The sequence below is a fragment of the Erpetoichthys calabaricus genome, chromosome 11 (assembly GCF_900747795.2).
Source record: "Erpetoichthys calabaricus chromosome 11, fErpCal1.3, whole genome shotgun sequence".
Taxonomy (NCBI): Eukaryota; Metazoa; Chordata; class Cladistia; order Polypteriformes; family Polypteridae; genus Erpetoichthys; species Erpetoichthys calabaricus.
This window is the reverse complement of record NC_041404.2, coordinates 46,883,051-46,905,021: the sequence shown is the minus strand read 5'-3', so window position 1 is coordinate 46,905,021 and position 21,971 is coordinate 46,883,051. Positions and strand designations below refer to the sequence as shown.

Sequence of the window (21,971 nt, the reverse complement as noted above, 5' to 3'; positions counted from 1 at the left end):
CGTCCCAATCCACTGCACTATTTCCCTTCATAATTTTAAACACTTCAATTCTGTCTCCTCATAATCTTCTTCTGCTTAAACTGAAAAGGTCCAGCGCATTACTACCTAAAATACTGTGTACATTTTTACTGTAAAATATAACTTCATTTTTTTTTTAAAAGGCTTCCAGATTTGTTTACTTCTGTGTGTAGTATTGTCATTTATGTTGCTCTGAACAAATAAAAAAATTACCTTATAAATGTCACAGGATTCCTGTCTTGCAGAAAATACCAATGAGGTAGACCAGTGGTGTCGAACTCCGGTCCTGGAGGGCTGCAATGGATGCAGGTTTTCATTCTAACCACCTTCTTAGTTAGTGACCTGCTAATTAACTTCTTTTGCCTTAGTTTAAATTGACTTGATTCAGACCTCTTAGTTCTTTCTTTTTCCATAATTAGCAGCCAAACAATAATGAGACACAAAACGAGCTGCCATGTGACTAGCTAACCACATTATCTGAATATAAAGAAAGGTGAGGGTCCCAGTAAGGTTGATCTCTCAGTTCACCAAAACATTTTGACGAAGTTCTTACAAAAAACAGAAGATAAACAGTTTTGGAAATGTCTGCTGTGGCAGAATGAGAGCAGCAGTAAGCCATGGAATTAACGAGTTTAATTAACTCATTAAGGAACTGGTTGGAGTGAAATTGGTTGGAGTTTGAAGCCCCAGTTTAGCTGGTCATCTGTTTGGCTGCTATTTAATGAAGAAAAGAATCAATTGAGAGGACTAAACCCTTAAAAACAGGGCTATTAAAATGAAGTGAAAATAAGTTAATTAGCAGTGAAAACTAGTCAATTGTTAAAATGAAAACCTGCAGCCACTGTGGCCCTCCAGGCCCGGAGTTCAACACCCGTGAAGTAGACCCTTTTAATAGTTTCTAGAACATAGCTACATGTGGTTTGGTGCACAAGCAAGTTCAACTGGCTGCAGAGAAATGATAGCGCAGTAAATTGAGCAATAGTTAACCAATTTTAAATCTTAAATTACTGCACTTCCATAGTATATCTTCATGCTGACAACATGACTAAACATTTTGGCTGGAATGTCTCCTGGCAATGGTTCAGAGATTTCACATTTTGTTGGCATTAACTACATGGCTGACAACAGAACTGCATTTTCAAACATGAATGAAAGGTTTTGAATGAATGACTTCATTTTTGCTGGTTATCCAAATTATTATGCTGCAGTGTAAAAAAAAAAGAAATACACAAGCTGCTGAGAGAAACTCGGGACTGTTAAGAAAAAATGTTCAAAGCAACCGAGAAAAGCAGTAATATTTACTTTAATCTATTCTATAATTGCATATCCAAAAGGAAGGAATGTCCTACCGGGCTGATCGAAAACACATTTGGGAATCAAATTTCAAAAAGAAAGAACTACGTACTATTCGGGAAACACACTTAATTTTAATGTAACATTAACAAAAAAAAAGTCCTCCGTATTTGTAATAGTTAATAACCGCAGATTTTCTAAAATATGGTACGCCCATAGCAGTACGGGTTCATCTCCACTCACCGCCTACTACATTACACTATTTCTAATATGAAAACCACTTACTCAGAGCTTTTTCGTGTTAAGCAAATCCTGTAATTTTGTTACAGTAGAAGTTCCTGGTAGTCTTCCGGCTCACGTGTCTCTGCACATTAAAATAAATCTCAGGAGTTTCCGGGGTCGTCGTCAGCTGCCGCGCGCGCACTACAGACCCTCACGTATCGGAGGAAGAGTACAGTACTGAGAAGTCCGCGCATCCCCTTCTCGGCTTCCGTAGCTCGCACAGGTAAGCAATATTACCGTTCTTTACAGCCGTAGCGTACTTTACCGCTTTACAAATTAGCGAACTAATCATTCATTTTGAACGATTCCTTGAAGTGAGTTGGGCGACTCCATGTATAAGAAGGAACAAATCGGAAGTTGTGTAAAACGATTCCCGTTGTGTGGTTTATTTTCTTAACATTTCTATCCTCTAAAACACATTTCTTCGATGATCTACACGCGGCGTGTCTGGCATTTATTTCCCGATCACAAAACTCAGCTGTGGTGACGCTAATCTGTGATGTCGTCAACTTCGAGTCCGCAAACATCCAAAGTCTGGATTCGGACCTGGATTGGCTCTATTCATGGGGTGGAGTCGAACCAAAAATCCACTAATTGCACCCTTCCGCCCACCTCACATATCCAGAGGCTTTCTTTGTATCCTTAGTAAGACAGCTTTCAAGCCCTAATGAAAAATAAAAATTCTGGGAAGACGGCGAAGTTGAAGTTAGCTACATTTTTTCGTTCTTCCTTAAATGCAGATGTATTTTGCCAGTGTAGCCTGTAGATGGCGGTGCATACCAATTCTTGAACATCCATCAATCCATCCAACTTCCAAACCCGTTAAATTTAGAAAATGGATGGATGGATTAGTTACGTACAAAAGAGAGGCTGAAGTTTGTTATTTATTCACACACATTTAAAAAAAAACCTCTCAGAGTAAAATTGGTAATGTAGGATGTATATACTAGTAATCGTGTACTTTTATACCTATGTGTTGGCGTTCTGAAATGCTGCAAAATGGAAAAGGTAAATCCCAGGCAATGTAGCAATAAATTGAAGCTTCATTCGGTGCGAGGCATTCAGCGATTCAAGAGGTGTCTTATCATTTTTAAAATCCGTACGGCATGTCTTCCTTCACGGGCTTCATTTGACAACCTCATAATTTTTACTAACGGTGCCGTTACGAAAATAATCTATTTGTGTGTCAGTCGTTATGAGCCCTCCATCAGTCCCAAAGTCCGGGATAAATTTACCCATTTGAACCTAAAACCCGGGGGCTTCGCTAGTTTTAGCATTCAGTAGGGGCATGGCCAACCCGGATAATGTAGTTAATCTCTCTGGGGGTTTCCAGAGGTGAAAGAGCGGGGACGAGGTTCGCCCGTGAACTTTTCACACGTTCGTCCATGCAAGCGGCACGGGAAGAAGTGGTGTCTGGATGCCTAAGTCCATTGGACCCCCTATGGATCGGTGGTTGCGGCGCTTAAACGTTAAGGGCTAAAGCCCCTGATCCCCACCACGATACCACTGCTAGTACCTAACTTCAAAAAGAACACCCGTCGCCTTTTCTGGTACTCAACATATAAGAAATTTATATACAAATCAAATCGCTGAGCAGTAAGCCCATCCGGGTGAGCCCGCACCTTAGGTTCTAAAGCGAGGAACTCTAAGTCAGGTCACTTCAGGTGCTGCGCATTCGTGATGTCGTCAGCTTGTCGTTCGGCCTTAGGGATGGGCCAAGCGGAAGTTCAAGTGCGGACAGTCTGACTTGCGGTTTTAGTTATTATCAGTTTGTTCACTTCGGTTATTTCAAGTTCATCTGAGTTCAGACTGAATTCCACCAGTTCAGAAACGAAATGGCAGTGCCTTGGTAGCAGCAATTTATTGAACGTTTATCCAAAAACACGAGATTTGTTTAACATGCAGAGACTGAATTAAGGTAAGTAGAAGGGCAGACTTGCTTGTTTTCTTGTTTTAATCGCGCCAGAGTTCATAATGTCGTTGTGTTTCATTTCAAGGACAATGCGTTATACGGCATGCATTGTTAATAAAGTGGATTACAGAGTGTAGTTTAGGTATGCTGCTTTTATGATGATGATTATTATTATTATTATTGTTATTATTATTAGAGCTTCTTTCGTAGCATTAACGAGTTAAAACATTTACGCAAGACGTAACATTCAGGTGCGCTCGGGGACAACGTTAACGAATATGGAAGTTGGTGCATTTTGCATTTTTAGTTACTTCTTCAAAGAATCAGTTGACACATTTTTGTTTATTGAACATTTTTATAACCGTAAATCATTCAGTAATAACCGGGATAATAGAAAACAATTCCATGCGTTAGCAGACTGCTTTAAATACCTGCCTTTAACAGCCATTGTCTAATCAGCTTAGTCCTGAACAGGGTTGCTGGGGTCACTTGGAGCCTATCCCACCTGGGAGCAAGACAGAAACAAACCATGGACAGGGCGCCAGTCCATCGCAGGGTGAACACACACACACCACAACCACTTACAAGGGTCAATTTAGGATCGCCAATCCATCTAACCTGCATGTCTTTGGACTGTGGGAAGAAACCTGAGCACCAAGAGGAAACCCACACAGACATGGGCAGAACATGCAAACTCCATGTAGGGAGGACCCGGGACTGCCTTTTAAAAGCACTTTAGAAATTAATGGTACAGTGCATCCGGAAAGTATTCACAGCGCATCACTTTTTGCACATTTTGTTATGTTACAGCCTTATTCCAAAATGGATTAAATTCATTTTTTTTCCTCAGAATTCTACACACAACACCCCATAATGACAACGTGAAAAAAGTTTACTTGAGATTTTTGCAAATTTATTAAAAATAAAAAAATTGAGAAAGCACATGTACATAAGTATTCACAGCCTTTGCCATGAAGCTCAAAATTGAGCTCAGGTACATCCTGTTTCCCCTGATCATCCTTGAGATGTTTCTGCAGCTTCATTGGAGTCCACCTGTGGTAAATTCAGTTGACTGGACATGATTTGGAAAGGCACACACCTGTCTATGTAAGGTCCCACAGTTGACAGTTCATGTCACAGCACAAACCAAGCATGAAGTCAAAGGAATTGCCTGTGGACCTCCGAGACAGGATTGTCTCGAGGCACAAATCTGGGGAAGGTTACAGAAAAATTTCTGCTGCTTTGAAGGTCCCAATGAGCACAGTGGCCTCCATCATCCGTAAGCGGAAGAAGTTCGAAACCACCAGGACTCTTCTTAGATCTGGCCGGCCATCTAAACTGAGCGATCGGGGAGAAGGGCCTTAGTCTGGGAGGTGACCAAGAACCCGATGGTCACTCTGTCAGTGCTCCAGAGGTCCTCTGTGGAGAGAGGAGAACCTGCCAGAAGGACAACCATCTCTGCAGCAATCCACCAATCAGGCCTGTATGGTAGAGTGGCCAGACGGAAGCCACTCCTTAGTAAAAGGCACATGGCAGCCCGCCTGGAGTTTTGCCAAAAGGCACCTGAAGGACTCTCAGACCATGAGAAAGAAAATTCTCTGGTCTGATGAAACAAAGATTGAACTCTTTGGTGTGAATGCCAGGTGTCACGTTTGGAGGAAACTAGGCACCGCTCATCACCAGGCCAATACCATCCCTACATTGAAGCATGGTGGTGGCAGCATCATGCTGTGGGGATGTTTTTCAGCAGCAGGAACTGGGAGACTAGTCAGGATAAAGAGAAAGACGACTGCAGCAATGTACAGAGACATCCTGGATGAAAACCTGCTCCAGAGCGCTCTTGACCTCAGACTGGGGCGACGGTTCATCTTTCAGCAGGACAACGACCCTAAGCACACAGCCAAGATATCAAAGGAGTGGCTTCAGGACAACTCTGTGAATGTCCTTGAGTGGCCCAGCCAGAGCCCAGACTTGAATCCGATTGAACATCTCTGGAGAGATCTTAAAATGGCTGTGCACCGACGCTTCCCATCCAACCTGATGGAGCTTGAGAGGTGCTGCAAAGAGGAATGGGCGAAACTGGCCAAGGATAGGTGTGCCAAGCTTGTGGCATCATATTCAAAAAGACTTGAGGCTGTAATTGCTGCCAAAGGTGCATCGACAAAGTATTGAGCAAAGGCTGTGAATACTTATGTACATGGGATTTCTCAGTTTTTTTTATTTTTAATAAATTTGCAAAAACCTCAAGTGGTAGTGCTGCTGCCTTGCTGTAAGGAGACCATGGCTTTGCGTCCCAGGTTCTCCCTGCATGGAGTTTGGATGTTCTCGTATTTGTGTGGGTTTCCTCTGGGTGCTCCGCTGACCCTCCACATACAGGTTTGGTGGAATGGCAATACTAAATTGTCTGTAGTGTGTGTTTGGAGAGTGTAGGTGTGTGTGTGTGTGTTTTCACCCTGCGATGAACTGGTGCCCTATCCAGGGTTTGTTCCTGCCTCGCTCACTGTGTTAGCTGGGATAGGCTCTGGCACCCCTGTGACCCTGTTCAGGACTAAGCAGGTTAAAAAAATGCTGACATTATTAGTAAATAAACAGTTTTAAGCAATCATTATACAGTCGTGCTCATAAGTTTACATACCCTGGCAGAATTTGTGAAACCTTGGCAATTGTTTGGAAAATATAAGTAATTATACAGAAACCTTTCCTTTTAATTAGGGAGTGTGCTCAGGTAAAGCAATTTATTATCACATAATTGCGTGTGCCCTTTTTAAATCATAATGATAACTGAAATTGCCCAAATGGGCCCGATCAAACGTTTACTTACCCCTGAATGTTGGGACTGGTAATATACATACTGGTTCAAATTAAGGCAGAGTATCCACACCTGTAACCTCTTTGATTGCAATCCGTGTCTGTGTATAAACAGTCCATTCAAATTTATGCAGAGCTGCACTGACGTTGCTGGATACCAAGCCATGAGGAAAGCAAAAGAAGTGTCAAAGGACCTGTGAGAAAATGTTATTGAATTGTATAAATCAGGGAATGGATATAAAGAGATATCCAGAGATCTGAAAATGCTTGTCAGTTGTGTCCAGACTCTGATATAAAAATTGAAAAGTTAGGGTTTCTGTTGTTACCAAGCCACGGTCAGTTAGACCAACCCGAGATTTCAGGTATAACTGCCAGGATCGTTTGTCGAGATGCTAAGAAAAACCCATAAGCCACTTCAGCTGAGACACAGGCCTCTCTGCAAACAAGTGGTGTTGCTGTTTCAAGATGCACAATAAGGAGGTACTCAAATAAAAATGAGCTGCATGGTCGAGTTGTAAAAAACAAAAAAAAAAAATGCCAATGCCACAGAACAGCCCTCTTACAATATGCCAAACAGCATCTGGACAAGCCTCAAAACTTTTGGAGCAAAGTCCTTTGCAATGATGAGACCAAAATTGAACTTTATGGTCACAACCATAAACGCTATGTTTGGGGAGGATGCATCAAGGCCCATGGCGAAAAGTACTCCATCCCTGCTGTCAAGCATGGAGGTGGATCTCTTATGTTCTGGGGGAGTGTGAGCTACAACGGCACAGGTAACGTAGTGAAAACTGATGGCAAGATGCATACAGCTTGTTACCAAAGAATATTGGAGGACAACTTGCATTTATCAGTCTTTCAACATGACAATGATCCAAAACACAAAGCCATGTTGACTCTTCAGTGGCTGCAGCACAGCAGAAAAAAACTGCAGGTGCTGGAGTGGCCATCACAGCCTCCTGACCTCAGTTTCATTGAGTCACTTAGGGGAGATCTTAAATATGCGGTTTGTGCTAGGCAAGCCAAGAATTTACAGGACCAGCAGGCTTTATGCCAAGAGGAATGGGCAGCTCTACCATCTGAGAAAATCAAGGGCATCATCCAAATTGATCTCATGAGACTACGTGCCATCTTTAATGCTAAAGGGGGCAAATACACAGTATTAAGAACTAAGGATATGCAAACTTTTGAACAGGGACCATCTTATTACTAGGTTTTGTTTAACGGTTGTGCTATTCTGTGATGCCTTACAGTTTAACTTGGATTCCATGAAAAGTAAATAAAATGTATTTTGCCTGATCAGTTATTTTTTCTTTAAAGTATGGTAGATATCTTACAAATTCTGCCAGGGTATGTAAACTTATGAGCACAACTGTATATGAACTTCAAACATGGACATCCTTTATTTTTTTATTATTTGGTGTATTTTATTTCAAAATTCAACCCTGTTCAAAAACCAGCTATTCAAAAACTACAAATTGCATCATAGCAGGTAAACAGTTTCTTACATATCATCATCATCATCGTCACATTTTCTTCACTCTCCCTTTATTTACACCTATAGATGGAGTCCCACATGCTCTTATTAAAGGTAGCACATCAGGATGACAGACTGAAGAAATCTAACAAAGCACAGTCTTTTTATTTGAGTGTATTGCATAACACATTTGAATACGTTTTAATTTTCATCAATCAGCATACAGATAAATGGTATACTGTAGAAATACCCCTTACGTCATTAAGAAAGATGTAAAGTCCCAAAGTAATGTAGTTAAACGTATTAAAAGTCATGGGTGTATAGTTGGTTAAAAGAATATGGCTTCTTATATGTAAACTGTTATCCAAGAACAAAATACACAGTTAAAAATGTTATATGTGATCTCATTTTCTAAATGAAATGTTCTGGTACAAATGGCAGAATGGATTAGTTAAACAGGCAGATATATATATTATATATATATTTTACAAATATATTTTTCCCTTAAGATAACAAAAGGTTTTTGAGAAAGTCTGAAAACTCTAATAACCGCTCAACTAATGTTCAGTGCAATAAATAAAATGCTTTGTTTTTCAACTGTGATAATAATACCACACCACTCAATTAAACAAACTAAAGGCCAACTCCAATCTCTCTATTATATAAAAAAAATCCTTCAATACGACAAGATTTTTTTGGAAGAGAGACTTTTTTTCAAGTCCCGCGAGATGAGATTTTTGCCTTGATATTTTTTCAAGTCATGCCCTCCTCTCAAACATTTTCAAACAAGACCTCAACTGTCATTCGGGTGAATGCTTTTGTTGGACACACTTCCTGCGTTCTCAGCTCTTATACATGTTAACATTTTCCTCACTTTAAGTTCCCAATTAAAGAAGATGTACAATGTCCAAATCACAAAGGGTTATCAGCATAAAAAATGAGTACACGGGCAATCCTAGCACAGAGAAACATGGAAGTCAAACGAATTAACACGTAAAATGTCAATTGGTTACACAGCAAATTGGTTAAATGCGTCCAAAAATGTTGAACGGTTACACTGCAGATTGGTTGTATGCATATCAATAGACAGCTGAAACAGTTGGTGGTGATAGTGCGGAAGATGAAAACTTCAACTTTCAATATCCCGAAGAGTATCTACAACCGTTAACAACGTCCGGTCTTCCACCACACGAATTACTGTAGAAAGAAGGACATATCCAAGAAAGGTAATGTAGTACATCTTCCATGGATAACATTAGACAACGAAGGAGATCTTGATATGCCATTCATATTAATACGTTAACAGTTTCCTGTTAGAATAGCTTTTGCAGAGGCAATTAACAAATCTCAGAGCCAAACATTCGAAAAAGTTGTTTTATTTAATAGATAGAAAGAAACGAAATTCAATCATGGGCAGTTATATGTTGCATTGATGCATATGTAAGAATTCCCATGAAAATAACAATCTGTTTAAATTGTACATCCGCATCCCCATATGCGAGCAGTAGAACCGCAAAGAGGCTAGCGTGTAGCGCAGGCTGGGGGGTTGGTGAGCGAAGCCCCCTAGTTATATAGAAAAATTAAAGTGAAATTACCAACAGAAAAATAAATATAAAAAGAAAATGAACAATACTAACATAAAATCTCAATCAGTAGTACTCCATGAAAGAGGAAAAACCCTGAAATAAGTTCTCCATCTAGCAATTAAATGATAAGTTTGGTAGTGTTCAAGTCAAAGTTTTTTCTTCACAGATGCCATCCATATGCATTTGCCATGCAAAATTGTGTTCTGAAGTTAGGTGTTTTCTGTAATATAAAATACCTGTCTTGCCATGACTGGCGCTTTACAGTGGAAGCTGCCTCCTCATAAGCAGTGGTGCATTTAAGCCTTCTCCTTCTTTTTCTGTCCCGTTAGATTCAGTTTATCAGTCATGTGAATAGTAAAAAAAAAAAAAAAAGCAATAATAGCCATTAGCAACACTAGTAATATCTTGGCAGAGTTTTTAAATCAATATAATGGTATCTTGATTAAAAAAAAAGTTTACAATTTCTATTAAAAATTTTAACATTTCTTTGTGGTTCCAAACTTTTAATGCTAGTGTACCTTGAACTGGCCCAGAGACAGTCAATCTGTTAGGTGACTTAGGCGGCTACTTAGGACACCGTCACCTGAAGGATGCCATTAATGAAAGTTAAGGGACATGCACTCTGGACTCTGATGGCTGCAGTTTGTGTAACTCAAGGGGTGTGTGTTCTGGACAAAGTTGGGGAAGGTCCCCACCCCTCTTGGTCCTTGAGGTCTAGTAATACCCATCCCTTTCGGCCCTGACATCCTATTGCTAGTACATATAGGCAGCCATTTTTGTAAAGCACAGGTACATTTGCAACCATTGGAAGTGGGCGTGCTACTATTAGCGCAGAATGGAGAGAGGTGGCAGCTGCTTCGGGTGCCGCCTGGTGGCATAAAGTCCGTGAAACACGGAAGTGAAAATGAATGCTTCTCTGCACCACATGTGTGCACTACATAGTAAGTAGCTCCACTTTCAATTTTACTTCCATCTTCTTGAGGAAATATTTGGCAGCTATTGTATAATAATAGGGCGGCACGGTGGAGCAGTGGGTAGTGCTGCTGCCTCGCAGTTGGGAGATCTGGGGACCTGGGTTCGCTTCCTGGGTCCTCCCTGCACGGAGTTTGCATGTTCTACCTGTGTCTGCGTGGGTTTCCTCCGGGCGCTCCGGTTTCCTCCCACAGATTGGCGATTCTAAATTTGCCCTAGTGTGTGCTTGGTGTGTGGGTGTGTGTCCTGCGGTGGGTTGGCACCCTGCCCGGGATTGGTTCCTGCCTTGTGCCCTGTGTTGGCTGGGATTGGCTCCAGCAGACCCCCGTGACCCTGTAGTTAGGAATATAGCGGGTTGGAAAATGGATGGATGTATAATAATACAGATTTTTTTTCCATTTTTGACCTTCCTAGACACCCCAAAGGTAGAATACAGTCATATGAAAAAGTTTGGGAGCCCCTCTCAGCCTGCATAATAATTTACTTTCAACAAAAAAGATAACAGTGGTATGTCTTTCATTTCCTAGGAACATCAGAGTATTGGGGTGTTTTCCGAACAAAGATTTTTAGTGACGCAGTATTTAGTTGTATGACATTAAATCAAATGTGAAAAACTGGCTGTGCACAAATGTGGGTCCCCTTGTCATTTTGCTGATTTGAATGCCTGTCACTGCTCAATGCTGATTACTTACAACACCAAATTGGTTGGATGGGCTCGTTCAGCCTTGAACTTCATAGACAGGTGTGTCCAATCATGAGATATAAAGGGATTTAAGGTGGTCAATTGCAAGTTGTGCTTCCCTTTGACTCTCCTCTGAAGAGGGACAGCATGGGATCCTCAAAGCAACTCTCCAAAGATCTGAAAACAAAGATTGTTGAGTCTCCTGGTTTAGGGGAAGGCTACAAAAAGCCATCTCAGAGGTTTAAACTGTCAGTTTCAACTGTAAGGAATGGAATCAGGAAATGGAAGGCCACAGGCATAGTTGCTGTTAAACTCAGCAGGTCTGGCAGACCAAGAAAAATACAGGAGTGGCATATGTGCAGGATTGTGAGAATGGTGACAGACAACCCACAGATCACTTCCAAAGACCTGCAAGAACATCTTGCTGCAGATGGTGTATCTGAACATTGTTCTACAATTCAGCGCAATTTGCACAAAGAACATCTGTATGGCAGGGTGATGAGAAAGAAGCCCTTTCTGCACTCACGCCACAAACAGAGTTGCTTGTTGTATGCCAATGCTCATTTAGACAAGATTCATTTTGGAACAAAGTGCTTTGGACTGATGAGACAAAAATGGAGTTATTTGGTCATAACAAAAAGCGTTTTGCATGGCAGAAGAAGAACACCGCATTCCAAGAAAAACACCTACTGTCAAATTTGGTGGAGATTCCATCATGCTGTGGGGCTGTGTGGCTAGTTCAGGGACTGGGGCCCTTGTTAAAGTTGAGGGCCGGATGAATTCAACCCAATATCAACAAATTCTTCAGGATAATGTTCAAGCATCAGTCACAAAGTTGAAGTTACGTAGGGGTTGGATATTCCAACAAGACAATGACCCAAAACACAGTTGGAAATCTACAAAGGCATTCATGCAGAGGGAGAAGAACAATGTTCTGGAATGGCCGTCACAGTCCCCTGACTTGAATATCATCGAAAATCTATGGGATGATTTGAAGCAGGCTGTCCATACTCAGCAGCAATCAAATTGTACTGAACTGGAGAGATTTTGTATGAAGAATGGTCAGAAATACCTCCATCCAGAATGCAGACACTCTTCAAAGGCTATAGGAGGACAGCGTCTAGAGGCTGTTAGATTAGCAAAAGGAGGCTCAACTAAGTATTGATGTCCTATCTATGTTGGGGTGCCCACATTTATGCACCTGTCTAATTTTGTTATGCTGCATATTGCATATTTTCTGTTAATCCAAAAAAACTATCTCAGAGGTTTACACAGTGACTTAATGTCACTGCTGAAATACTGCTGTTTCCATAAGGCATGTCATATATTAAAAGGAATTTGCTACTTTGAAAGCTCAGCCAATGATAAGCAAAACTCCAAAGAATTAAAGAGAGGGTTCCCAAACTTTTTCATATGACTGTATCTCACAAAATAATTTTTCCCATAAAAACAGAAAATCCAGGGCCAAAAGGGTTAATGAACACTATGGACAGTGAGGGGAGCCGTTTATGTCCCACGCGCACTTTGAAATCCACCTCACCTCTCCCGCCCTTCACTATGATTGCCATTTTGGTAGTTCAAGGGGACCTTGCCGTCCCGCCTACGGTTTCATATGAGTTTTGATGGGCACTGCTTATACCAAATTATTCTCTTTTCAATTAAATCCATTGAGAATTGGTCTGCCTCTGCTCTTTCAAGTAGAACCTGGTTGTCGGGGGTCCTATTGACATTCTGTTTTTGTTCTTCTAGCCTGATCGGGCGGTGCAGTTAGTTTCCTATTACTTCTTTACTTTTTGTTTTTCACTTTATTTATGCATCAGTCTGTTCTTTTGTTTTTGCCCTTTGACTCTAATTGAGAGGGATTAAGTAGTATGAGGGGAGGCAGGATAGGTGGGTTACACCGTTCCCTTCTTAAATGGTTTGCCTTCATTTTTCATTGACCCCTCCCCAAGTTTTAGATTGTACATTAGTTATTTTAAGAAGTATGTAAATACTATATACATCCATCCATCCATTTTCCAACCCGCTGAATCCGAACACAGGGTCACGGGGGTCTGCTGGAGCCAATCCCAGCCAACACAGGGCACAAGGCAGGGAACCAATCCCGGGCAGGGTGCCAACCCACCGCAGGACACACACACAAACACACCCACACACCAAGCACACACTAGGGCCAAGTTAGAATCGCCAATCCACCTAACCTGCATGTCTTTGGACCGTGGGAGGAAACCCACGCAGACACGGGGAGAACATGCAAACTCCACTCCAGCCGCTATATACAATATTTTCAAATTTAAGTTGCACATCACCCAAAACTCTTTTCTGATAGAGAAGTTCTAGAAGCATATTATATTTTGTGAACTGAATTAAAATAAGATTCAGGCAAAAATTATATATATTTTTTGGTGACCAGTGTATTGACCATCGCCGGAGTGCGGAAACCTGTTGCATGTTGATTAGCACACACAAGGAAGAATTTCATTGAACTCTGTACATGTGCCTGTTGTTGTCCCCATGAATCTACACTCCCTGAGCAAATTCTTAGGACCCCCTATACTAATACCGGGTAAGGCCTCCTTTTGTTCTCAAAACAGCCTCAGTTCTTTGTGGCATGCATTCCAAAAGATGTTAGGGACATTAGTTTGAGATTGTGGTCCATATTGATATGATGGCATCACGCAGCCTCTTCAGATTTCTCAGCTGCACCTTCATGCTGCACATCTCCTGTTCTACCACAAGCCAAAGGTGTTCAGTTGGATTCAGATCAGGTGACTGGGAAGGCCACCAGTTTGAGGTGACTTGTGCCTTGTGATATGGTGCATTATTGTGCCAGAAGTGGCCATTAAAATATGAGGAATTTGTGGCCATAAAGGGATTTGCATGGTCAACAACAAAACTCGTATTGGCCTTGGGATCCAAGCAATGATCAGCTGGTATTAACAGGCCAAAAGTGTGCCAAGAAAACATTTCTTCACACCATTACATCATCACCATTCTGGACTGTTGACACAAGGCAGCTTGGGTGCACGGATTCATTAGAACATTAGAACACTCTAGATGAGAACAGGCCATTCAGCCCAACAAACCTCACCAGTCCTGTCCACTTATTTCTTCCAAAAAACAACAAGTTGAGTTTTGAAAGTCCCTAAAGTCCTGTCTACTACACTACTTGGTAGCTTATTCCAAGTGTCTATCGTTCCTTGTGAAAAGAAAAACTTCCTAATGTTTGTGTGAAATTTACCCTTAACTTTCCAACTATGTCCCCGTGTTCTTGATGAACTCATTTTAATGTCACTGCCTTGATCCACTGGACTAATTCCCTTCATAATTTTAATCACTTCAGTTGGGTCTCCTCTTAATCTTCTTTTCCTTAAACTGTAAAGGCTCAGCTCTTTTCATCTTTCCTCATAACTCATCCCCTGTAGCCCTGGAATCAGCCTTCTCGCCAATCTCTGCACTTTTTCCAGCACTGCTTTGTCCTTTTTGTAGCCCAGAGGCCAAAACTGCACCCAGTACTCCAGATGAGGCCTCACCAGTGTGTTATAAAGCGTGAGCAGAACCTCCTGTGACTTGTACTGCACACATCAAGGCGCTATATAACCTGACATTCTGTTAGCCTTCTTAATGGCTTCTGAACTCTGCCTGGCAGTTGATAGTGATGAGTCCATCCATCCATCCATCCATTTTCCAACCCGCTGAATCTGAACACAGGGTCTCGGGGGTCTGCTGTAGCCAATCCCAGCCAACACAGGGCACAAGGCAGGAACCAATCACAGGCAGGGTGCCAACCCACCGCAGGACACACACAAACACACCCACACACCAAGCACACACTAGGGACAATTTAGAATCGCCAATCCACCTAACCTGCATGTCTTTGGACTGTGGGAGGAAACTGGAGTGCCCAGAGGAAACCCACGCAGACACGGGGAGAACATGCAAACTCCACGCTGGGAGGACCCGGGAAGCGAACCCGGGTCTCCTAACTGCATCCACTACTATTATACACCTAAGTCCTTCTCAATCTTCATACCTCCCAGTTTTTATTCAGACTTACACATTTGAAAGTAAAAATGTTAACCCCCATATTTTTGATAAACTCATTTTAAAGTCACATTCTCAATCCACTGGACTAATTCCCTTCATAATTTTAAACAACAGATTCATGTCTCTTTTAATCTTTCCGCCTAACTCATCCCCTTTAGCCCTGGATTCAGCCTAGTCGCACTTCCCTGGACCTTTGCTTGCGCTGCTATGTCCTTTTTGTAGCCTGGAGACCACAACTGCACCCAGTACTCCAGATGAGGCCTCCACCAGTGTGTTATAAAGTTTGAGCAGGACCGCCTCACAAATCAAGGCGCTATATAATCTGACATTCTGTTAGCTTCATGTTGTTGGTGCTAAGCTTTGACCCTACCATCTGTGTGAGATTCGTCAGACCAGGCTTCTCTTTTCAGTCTTAAACTGTGCAGTTTTGGTGATCCTGTGTGCCTGTTGAAGCCTCAGCTTTGTGTTCCTGGCTGACAGAAGTGGATCCCAATGTGGTTTTCTGCTGGTGTAGCCCACCAGCCTCAATGTTTCGATGTGTTGTGCACTCTGAGATGATTTTCTGCTCACCACAGATGTACAGAGCAGCTATCTGAATTACCAGCTCAAACCAGTCTGGTCATTCCCCTCTGACCTCTGTCATCAACAAGGCATTTGTGTCCGCAGAACTGCCGCTTATTTGGTGCTTTTTATTTTTTTTGTTTGTCGTACCATTCTGAGTAAACCCGAGAGACTGCTGTGTGTAAAAATCCCACAAGATCAGCAGTTACAGAAATACTGAGCCCAGCCCGTCTGGCACGAACACTCGCAGGTATCACATTTTTTTCTCCATTTTGGTGTTTGGTGTGAACATTAACTGATGCTCCTGACCTGTATCTGCAGGATTTTTTTGTATTGCAATGCCGCCATGTGATTTGGCTAATAATAGATAATTGCACGGATAAGCGGGTGTAGAAGTTTTCCTAATCCTTTGATCAATAAGTGTTAGTTGACCGTATGATTGTTGATGTCTGCTTGTTACTTTTTAATGTTTTTTTTTTTTTTTTTTTATGCTTTACTCTGTGTGACCTCTTCTGTTAACGAAAGTTTTCTGTGGGTTGCTGCCATGAATTTGATCTTCTCTTACACAAACATTTGGTAAACTCGTGCTTGTGTTATTGCTGATGTCAGCGTCTGGGATAAAGGGCAGCGCTTACGCCATTCAGACTGTTAATGCAGAAAGTAGTCTTGAGGAGCAGAAGTGACAGGAGAGACGAGAATGACAGAAAATAGGAGTACTTGCAGCCGTTGTGGTAAAATGGTAAGTTGCTTCATGCTTTTTATTGAATGCCAGCAGAGGGGGCACCGTAGCATCTCATCTCATCTTCACTTCTGCTTGTCCAGATGAGGGTCGCAGTGCACAGCAGCATATTCCATATTACCGTTCTGCTAGGAAGCAACGGGCCACTTCAGACTTTGGTACAAGATCAGCAGATTCCTCCTGATATAGTTTGACATTTAACTGAGTGAAGCTGAGCATGCAGCTTGTGTTTAGTGCCACATTTGTCTTTGATTTACAGCATTGTTCATGAAGCATATAATACTGGAAAATGTATTTAAAAAGACAAATTCAATATGGGCTGTATGTCGGTTGCAGGCAGTGGGTAGTAGAGGTGCCTCATGGGACTCGTGTCCTAGTTTTGAGTTCTGCACTCACTTTTTATCTATATAGAGCTTGCATGTTCTCCCTCCTGGCTTTCCTCCAGTGTTCCTCCCACAACTCCAAATACAGCGTCCTCCATAATGTTTGGGGCACAGACGCATTTTTCTTTGAGTTTAATCACGTCTGAATTGTATGAGTTATAATTTTAAAGTGCACCTTGCAGACTTTCCTTTAAGGGGATTTGCATCCATTTCACTCACACCATGTAGACACTACAACACTTTTTATACATTGTGCCCCCCCATTTCAAGGGACCATAATGTTTGGGACAATTATCATCACAGGTATTTGTGATTTCTCCAGTGGGTTTCATTCTTTCATAAGATACCTTGGCTTGCTTCTAATCTTTGGAGATGGTACAATACAATACAATACAATACAACTTATTTTTGTATTGCCCAAAATCACACAAGAAATGCCTCAATGGGCTTTAAAAGGGGGGACCAGCCTTAACTCTCTAAGAAGACAACTCCCAAAAACACCCTTTGTATAGTAAAAAATGGAATAAAAACCTTGGGAAAGGTGGTTCAAAGAGAGACCCCTTTCCAGTTCGGTGGGTGTCTAAAAATGGGGGTGAATACAACACAAAACACAGAACAGAACACAAGTAATCCTCAATCTTTCTATACAATACGCTACCATGGCTGTTCGTTTGTCTGTCCAGGATTTTAAATCACCTGCAGCTCGCAAACCGTTTGACTGATTGACATGAAATTTGGTACACATATACTATGTAATGTCTACTCTCCACTTTCGGGGTGATGGTTGACCTCCAAGGTTATCCTCTTTTTGTTTTTATTTTATTTTATTTTATTGTAGAATCAACTCTCGGCCGCAGCCAGCAGGGTGGCCATGCGGTGCATGCGTACAGGCGTCATTCTCATCCCTACCACCTTCACCATTACTTCCCCTACCTCACTATATCTTAAATCATTCCTGAGGCAGATTGAAGACTTAAGTGCCAGCTTAAATGAAAAATTAAGGAAAAGGTAATTGCAACACAAACTGTGAGTTAATCAGTTTTAACGCAAAAAGATGCTGATGAAAGAAGAGAAGAAGCGGGACGCTAGGGTGGAGAAAAGAAGATCTGCTCAGGAAGCAGCAAGCGCATCAACCTCTGAGCAAACAAATGCTAAACATACAGAGAAAGAAAGAGTAGGAAAACTATGAATGCTTAAGTCAAGTGTATTCACGGTACGTTATCGTGTAGTGCGCCTTTACTGGTACATTATAATAGTGCAATGGAAATATTACAAGTACAGAGCAGAATTCAATAGTAGATATTACATAATACGATTTGGATTAGTTAGTCTGTAGTTGCTATTGTTCAATATGAGGGCAAGGGCTGTGCCAATGAAAGTCAGAGAAGCCATTATGAGGATGAAATATGAGAATCAAACCATCAGAGACATTGGTAGCACATTAGGATGACCAAAATCAACTGTCTGGAATATCATGAAGAAGAAAGAATGCACTGGTGGACTCAGTAATCAGAAAGGGGCTGGTAGGCCAAGGAAGACCTACACTGCTAAGGACAGAAGAATCCTCACTATGGTCAAGATAAAGCCCCCAATGCCTGTGTGACAGATCAGAAACAGTCTTCAGGGGGCAGATGTGGACATGTCAGAGACGACTATTAGCAGAAGAATTCATGAACAGAAATACAGAGGACACACTGCAAGATGCAGACCACAAAAACAGGATGGCCAGATTACAGTCTGAGAAACAAAGAACTTAAAAGAGTCTGTGGAATTCTGGGAAAAGGAATTGTGGACAGACAAGACAAAGTGTGGAGATGAAAGGAACTGCCTGAGATCCAAAGCAGACCACCTCACCTGTTAAACATGGAAATGCTGGGGGTGTTATGGCTTGGGCGTGTATTGCTGCCACAGGTCCTGGCACACTTCTCTTCATTGATGATGGAACTGCTAACAGCAGTGATACAATGAATTCTGAGGTGTACAGAAACTTCTGATCTGCCCAAGTTCTAGTAAAGGCCTTCAAACTCATTGGATGGTGCTGAGCCAAACATCCTGCTAAGGCAACACAGGAGTTTATCAAAGCTGAAAATGGAAAATTCTTGAATGTCCAAGCCAGTCACCCAATTTAAATCCAACTGAGCAGGCCTTCCATATGCTGAAGAGAAAACTTTAGGGGACAAGCCCCCAAAACAAGAAGGTGGCTGCATTAGAGGTTTGGAGAACATCACAACAGAAGATCCTCAGCACCTGGTGATGTCTATGAATCACAGTCATTGACTGCAAGGGATATGTGACAAAGTCCTAACTATGACGGCTTTAATTGACCTGCCATTGTTGTGTCCAAACATAATGGTGCCTGGAAATGGAGGTAAGATGTAGAAAAAGTGCTGTCATTTCTACAAAGTGTAACCAAAAATGTATGCAAATACCCCTAAAAGAAAATCTGCAATGTGCACATTAATAACAATGTCTGATTTGATTGATTTGTAATTTTAAACCGTGGAGCATAGGGGCAAATCAAGAAAAAAATCTGTCTTTGTCTCAAACAATATGCAGTGCACAGTAGATGCTGGAAAGGTGCATTGAGGATTCTAAATCAGCCGTGTGTGAGGGGGACTTGTGATGGACTGGCCAGTTCTGCCAGGGTAGGCTTAGTTCCCCAGTACCTTTTTTAATTGCAATAATTGGTTTTGTCAGTGTTATCTGAATTTAACCAAAAAAAAACATTCACTCTTCTGCTGCTTCAGGCTGCTGGAGGACATCGTGAAGCTGTACTTCTGATCTCAATTTGCCTTCTTGTTCCTTTCATTACAGAGTTTCCTGAAGAGTCAGACCACAGTTTTCATCCTTCTCGTGATTTTATTTCTTAATGTCAGGTAGGTGTTGTAAGTCTGCATTTTAAAATACTTTCTGGGTTTCTTATCTCGTGACTTTGATGGTGTAGAAACTGAAGAACGCAGGGAACTTGTTATTATTGGAAAGTACAGTGCAGCCTTGTGTCATATACAATGTGTTGCGTCATGGTTGGGTCCAAGGGTGATCCTGTTTTCCCCTCTATACTCTTTATCATGTAGACCTTAACAGAATCTCATACTCTTATCACACTGTCTGGATTGACTTCAATACTCCCCCACCCACATTACCACTTTACTTTAAAAGTTTTAACCCCAGGCAACTAGAAAAAGTACTACAACAGGCAGGAGAAAAAGTTAGACATTTATTCATGTATTATAGATCCTAGGCCCAAAATATAAGCGAGCAGGGTATAAACGTGAGTGTTGGCAAATAATATTAATACAACCTGGATGATCATCAGTTCATCTTGCTTAGACTGCCAAGTGGCTCTCAGTTTTGGTCTTTCAAGATGGAAAATGGCAGAGAGAGAGTTTTCTCATTAGCGTCTTTACATCCATTCGGCTTCCTTGATGTTCATCCTGGACCACTGGAATGTCCAAGTGCAGGCTGACTCTGCTGCTGTATTCTAGTCCTGTTTGGGAATGACTCCGCAACAAGCAACAACATTTATTTCTGTAGCACGATTTCGTTTGCAGGACGTAGCTCAAAGTGCGTTACAAAATGTCAAAGAAAAAGTTACAAGAAAAGAAAATTTAGATAAGAATAATCTATCTTCTTATATAATATGCTACCGTGGCTGTCCGTTTGTCTGTCCAGGATTTTAAATCACCTGTAGCTACCAAACCGTTTGACCTATTGACCTGAAATTTGGTACACATATACTACGTGGGGGTGGCACGGTGGCGCGGTGGTAGCACTGCTGCCTCGCAGTTAGGAGACCTAGGTTCACTTCCCAGGTCCTCCCTGCGTGGAGTTTGCATGTTCTCCCCGTGTCTGCGTGGGTTTCCTCCGGGTACTCCGGTTTCCTCCCACAGTTCAAAGACATGCAGGTTAGGTCGATTGGCGATTCTAAATTGGCCCTAGTGTGTGTGTGTGTTCTGTGGTGGGCTGGCGCCCTGCCCGGGATTGGTTCCCTGCCTTGCACCCTGTGTTGGCTGGGATTGGCTCCAGCAGATCCCCGTGACCCTGTGTTTGGATTCAGCGGGTTGGAAAATGGATGGATGGATGGATGGATATACTACGTGACCTCTACTGTCCGCTTTCGGGGTGATGATTGTCCTCCAAGGTCAAAGGTCAACACAGGAAGGTCAAGGTAAAAAATCAAATAACCTGTAGCCTGAAATTTGGTACACATATACTACGCTGAAACTCTGCACTACAGCTTTATATTAAAAGCGAACCGTTTTGGAATTATTACTCTTTTTAGTTTTATTTAATTTTATTGTAGAATCCACTCTGACAGCAGCCGGCTGTGTGGCGCATGCATACGGACGCTGTTCTCATCCCTACCACCTTCACCGTCACTTCCCCTACCTCTTCATATCTTAAATAATTCTTGAGGCAGATGGAAGACTTAAGTGCCAGCTTAAGTGAAAAATTAATAAAAACGTACTAAGTAATTGCAACATAAAAACGAACTTAATCAGTTTTAACACGAAAAGATACAGACGAAAGACGAGAAGAAGCGGGCCGCTCAGGAAGCAGCAAGCGCATCAACCTCTGAGCAAACGAGTGGTAAACTTACAGAGAAAGAGGATGAAAACTATGAAGAGCGCACTCAACATTTGTGACATGCTGACGCAGAGCAAAAAAGAGTTGCTTGAGCAATTTTTTTTTGGTTCTTCTGTATTTTGAACTAACTGTAACCAATTGATGTCTTTCTTAGGCAGTCCAGTTTGGAGTGCATTACAATAATCTAGTCGACTAAAAATAAAGGTGTGAGTTACTTTCTCAGCGTCTTGCAACATTATAAGCTCAGGTCAATTCAGCCCCCATTCCTGCTTAAACTTATATTTTTTAAAAACAACCCCTTTCCACAGGCCCTTAATCTCATCCTATTCTTTTACAATCTAGGTTAACTTTGTTGCCATCCTGTTGATGGCCTTTAATCTCGGCACACCTGTATTTCCCCAGGCTAGCTGGCCAGTGAATTACTGCTTTTTAACCATCCTTTCCTAAAATAATATCAATTTTAGTTACTACCTGTAGTAAGTACAATAATTGGTTTCTAGAGTATTATTTTTTTATGATAGTGTATAGTATTAAAGTAACTATCATAATTTTTATTACGTTCTCATTCTCATAACATAATTTATCTACAACATATAGTGGATTCAAAAAGTATGCAGATACTTT

General features: G+C 41.7%; 1 protein-coding gene across 5 annotated transcripts in view; it reads left to right on the top strand.

Moving 5' to 3' along the window:
- The first annotated feature begins 1,687 nt into the window (after positions 1-1,687).
- Positions 1,688-21,971, top strand: part of paox1 (polyamine oxidase (exo-N4-amino) 1) — an 84,125-nt gene continuing 63,841 nt past the window's right edge. For 2 of the 5 annotated variants that reach the window (XM_028813067.2, XM_051934218.1), the window contains exons 1-3: positions 1,802-1,816; positions 16,248-16,377; positions 19,575-19,636. In XM_028813067.2, coding sequence (XP_028668900.2) covers positions 16,336-16,377; positions 19,575-19,636 — 104 coding nt within the window. In that variant the 5' untranslated portion in view covers positions 1,802-1,816; positions 16,248-16,335. Of the gene's footprint in view, positions 1,817-3,367; positions 3,512-16,236; positions 16,378-19,574; positions 19,637-21,971 lie in introns of those variants that run through there. The other 3 variants (XM_028813069.2, XM_028813068.2, XM_028813064.2) reach the window with 3 other exon arrangements.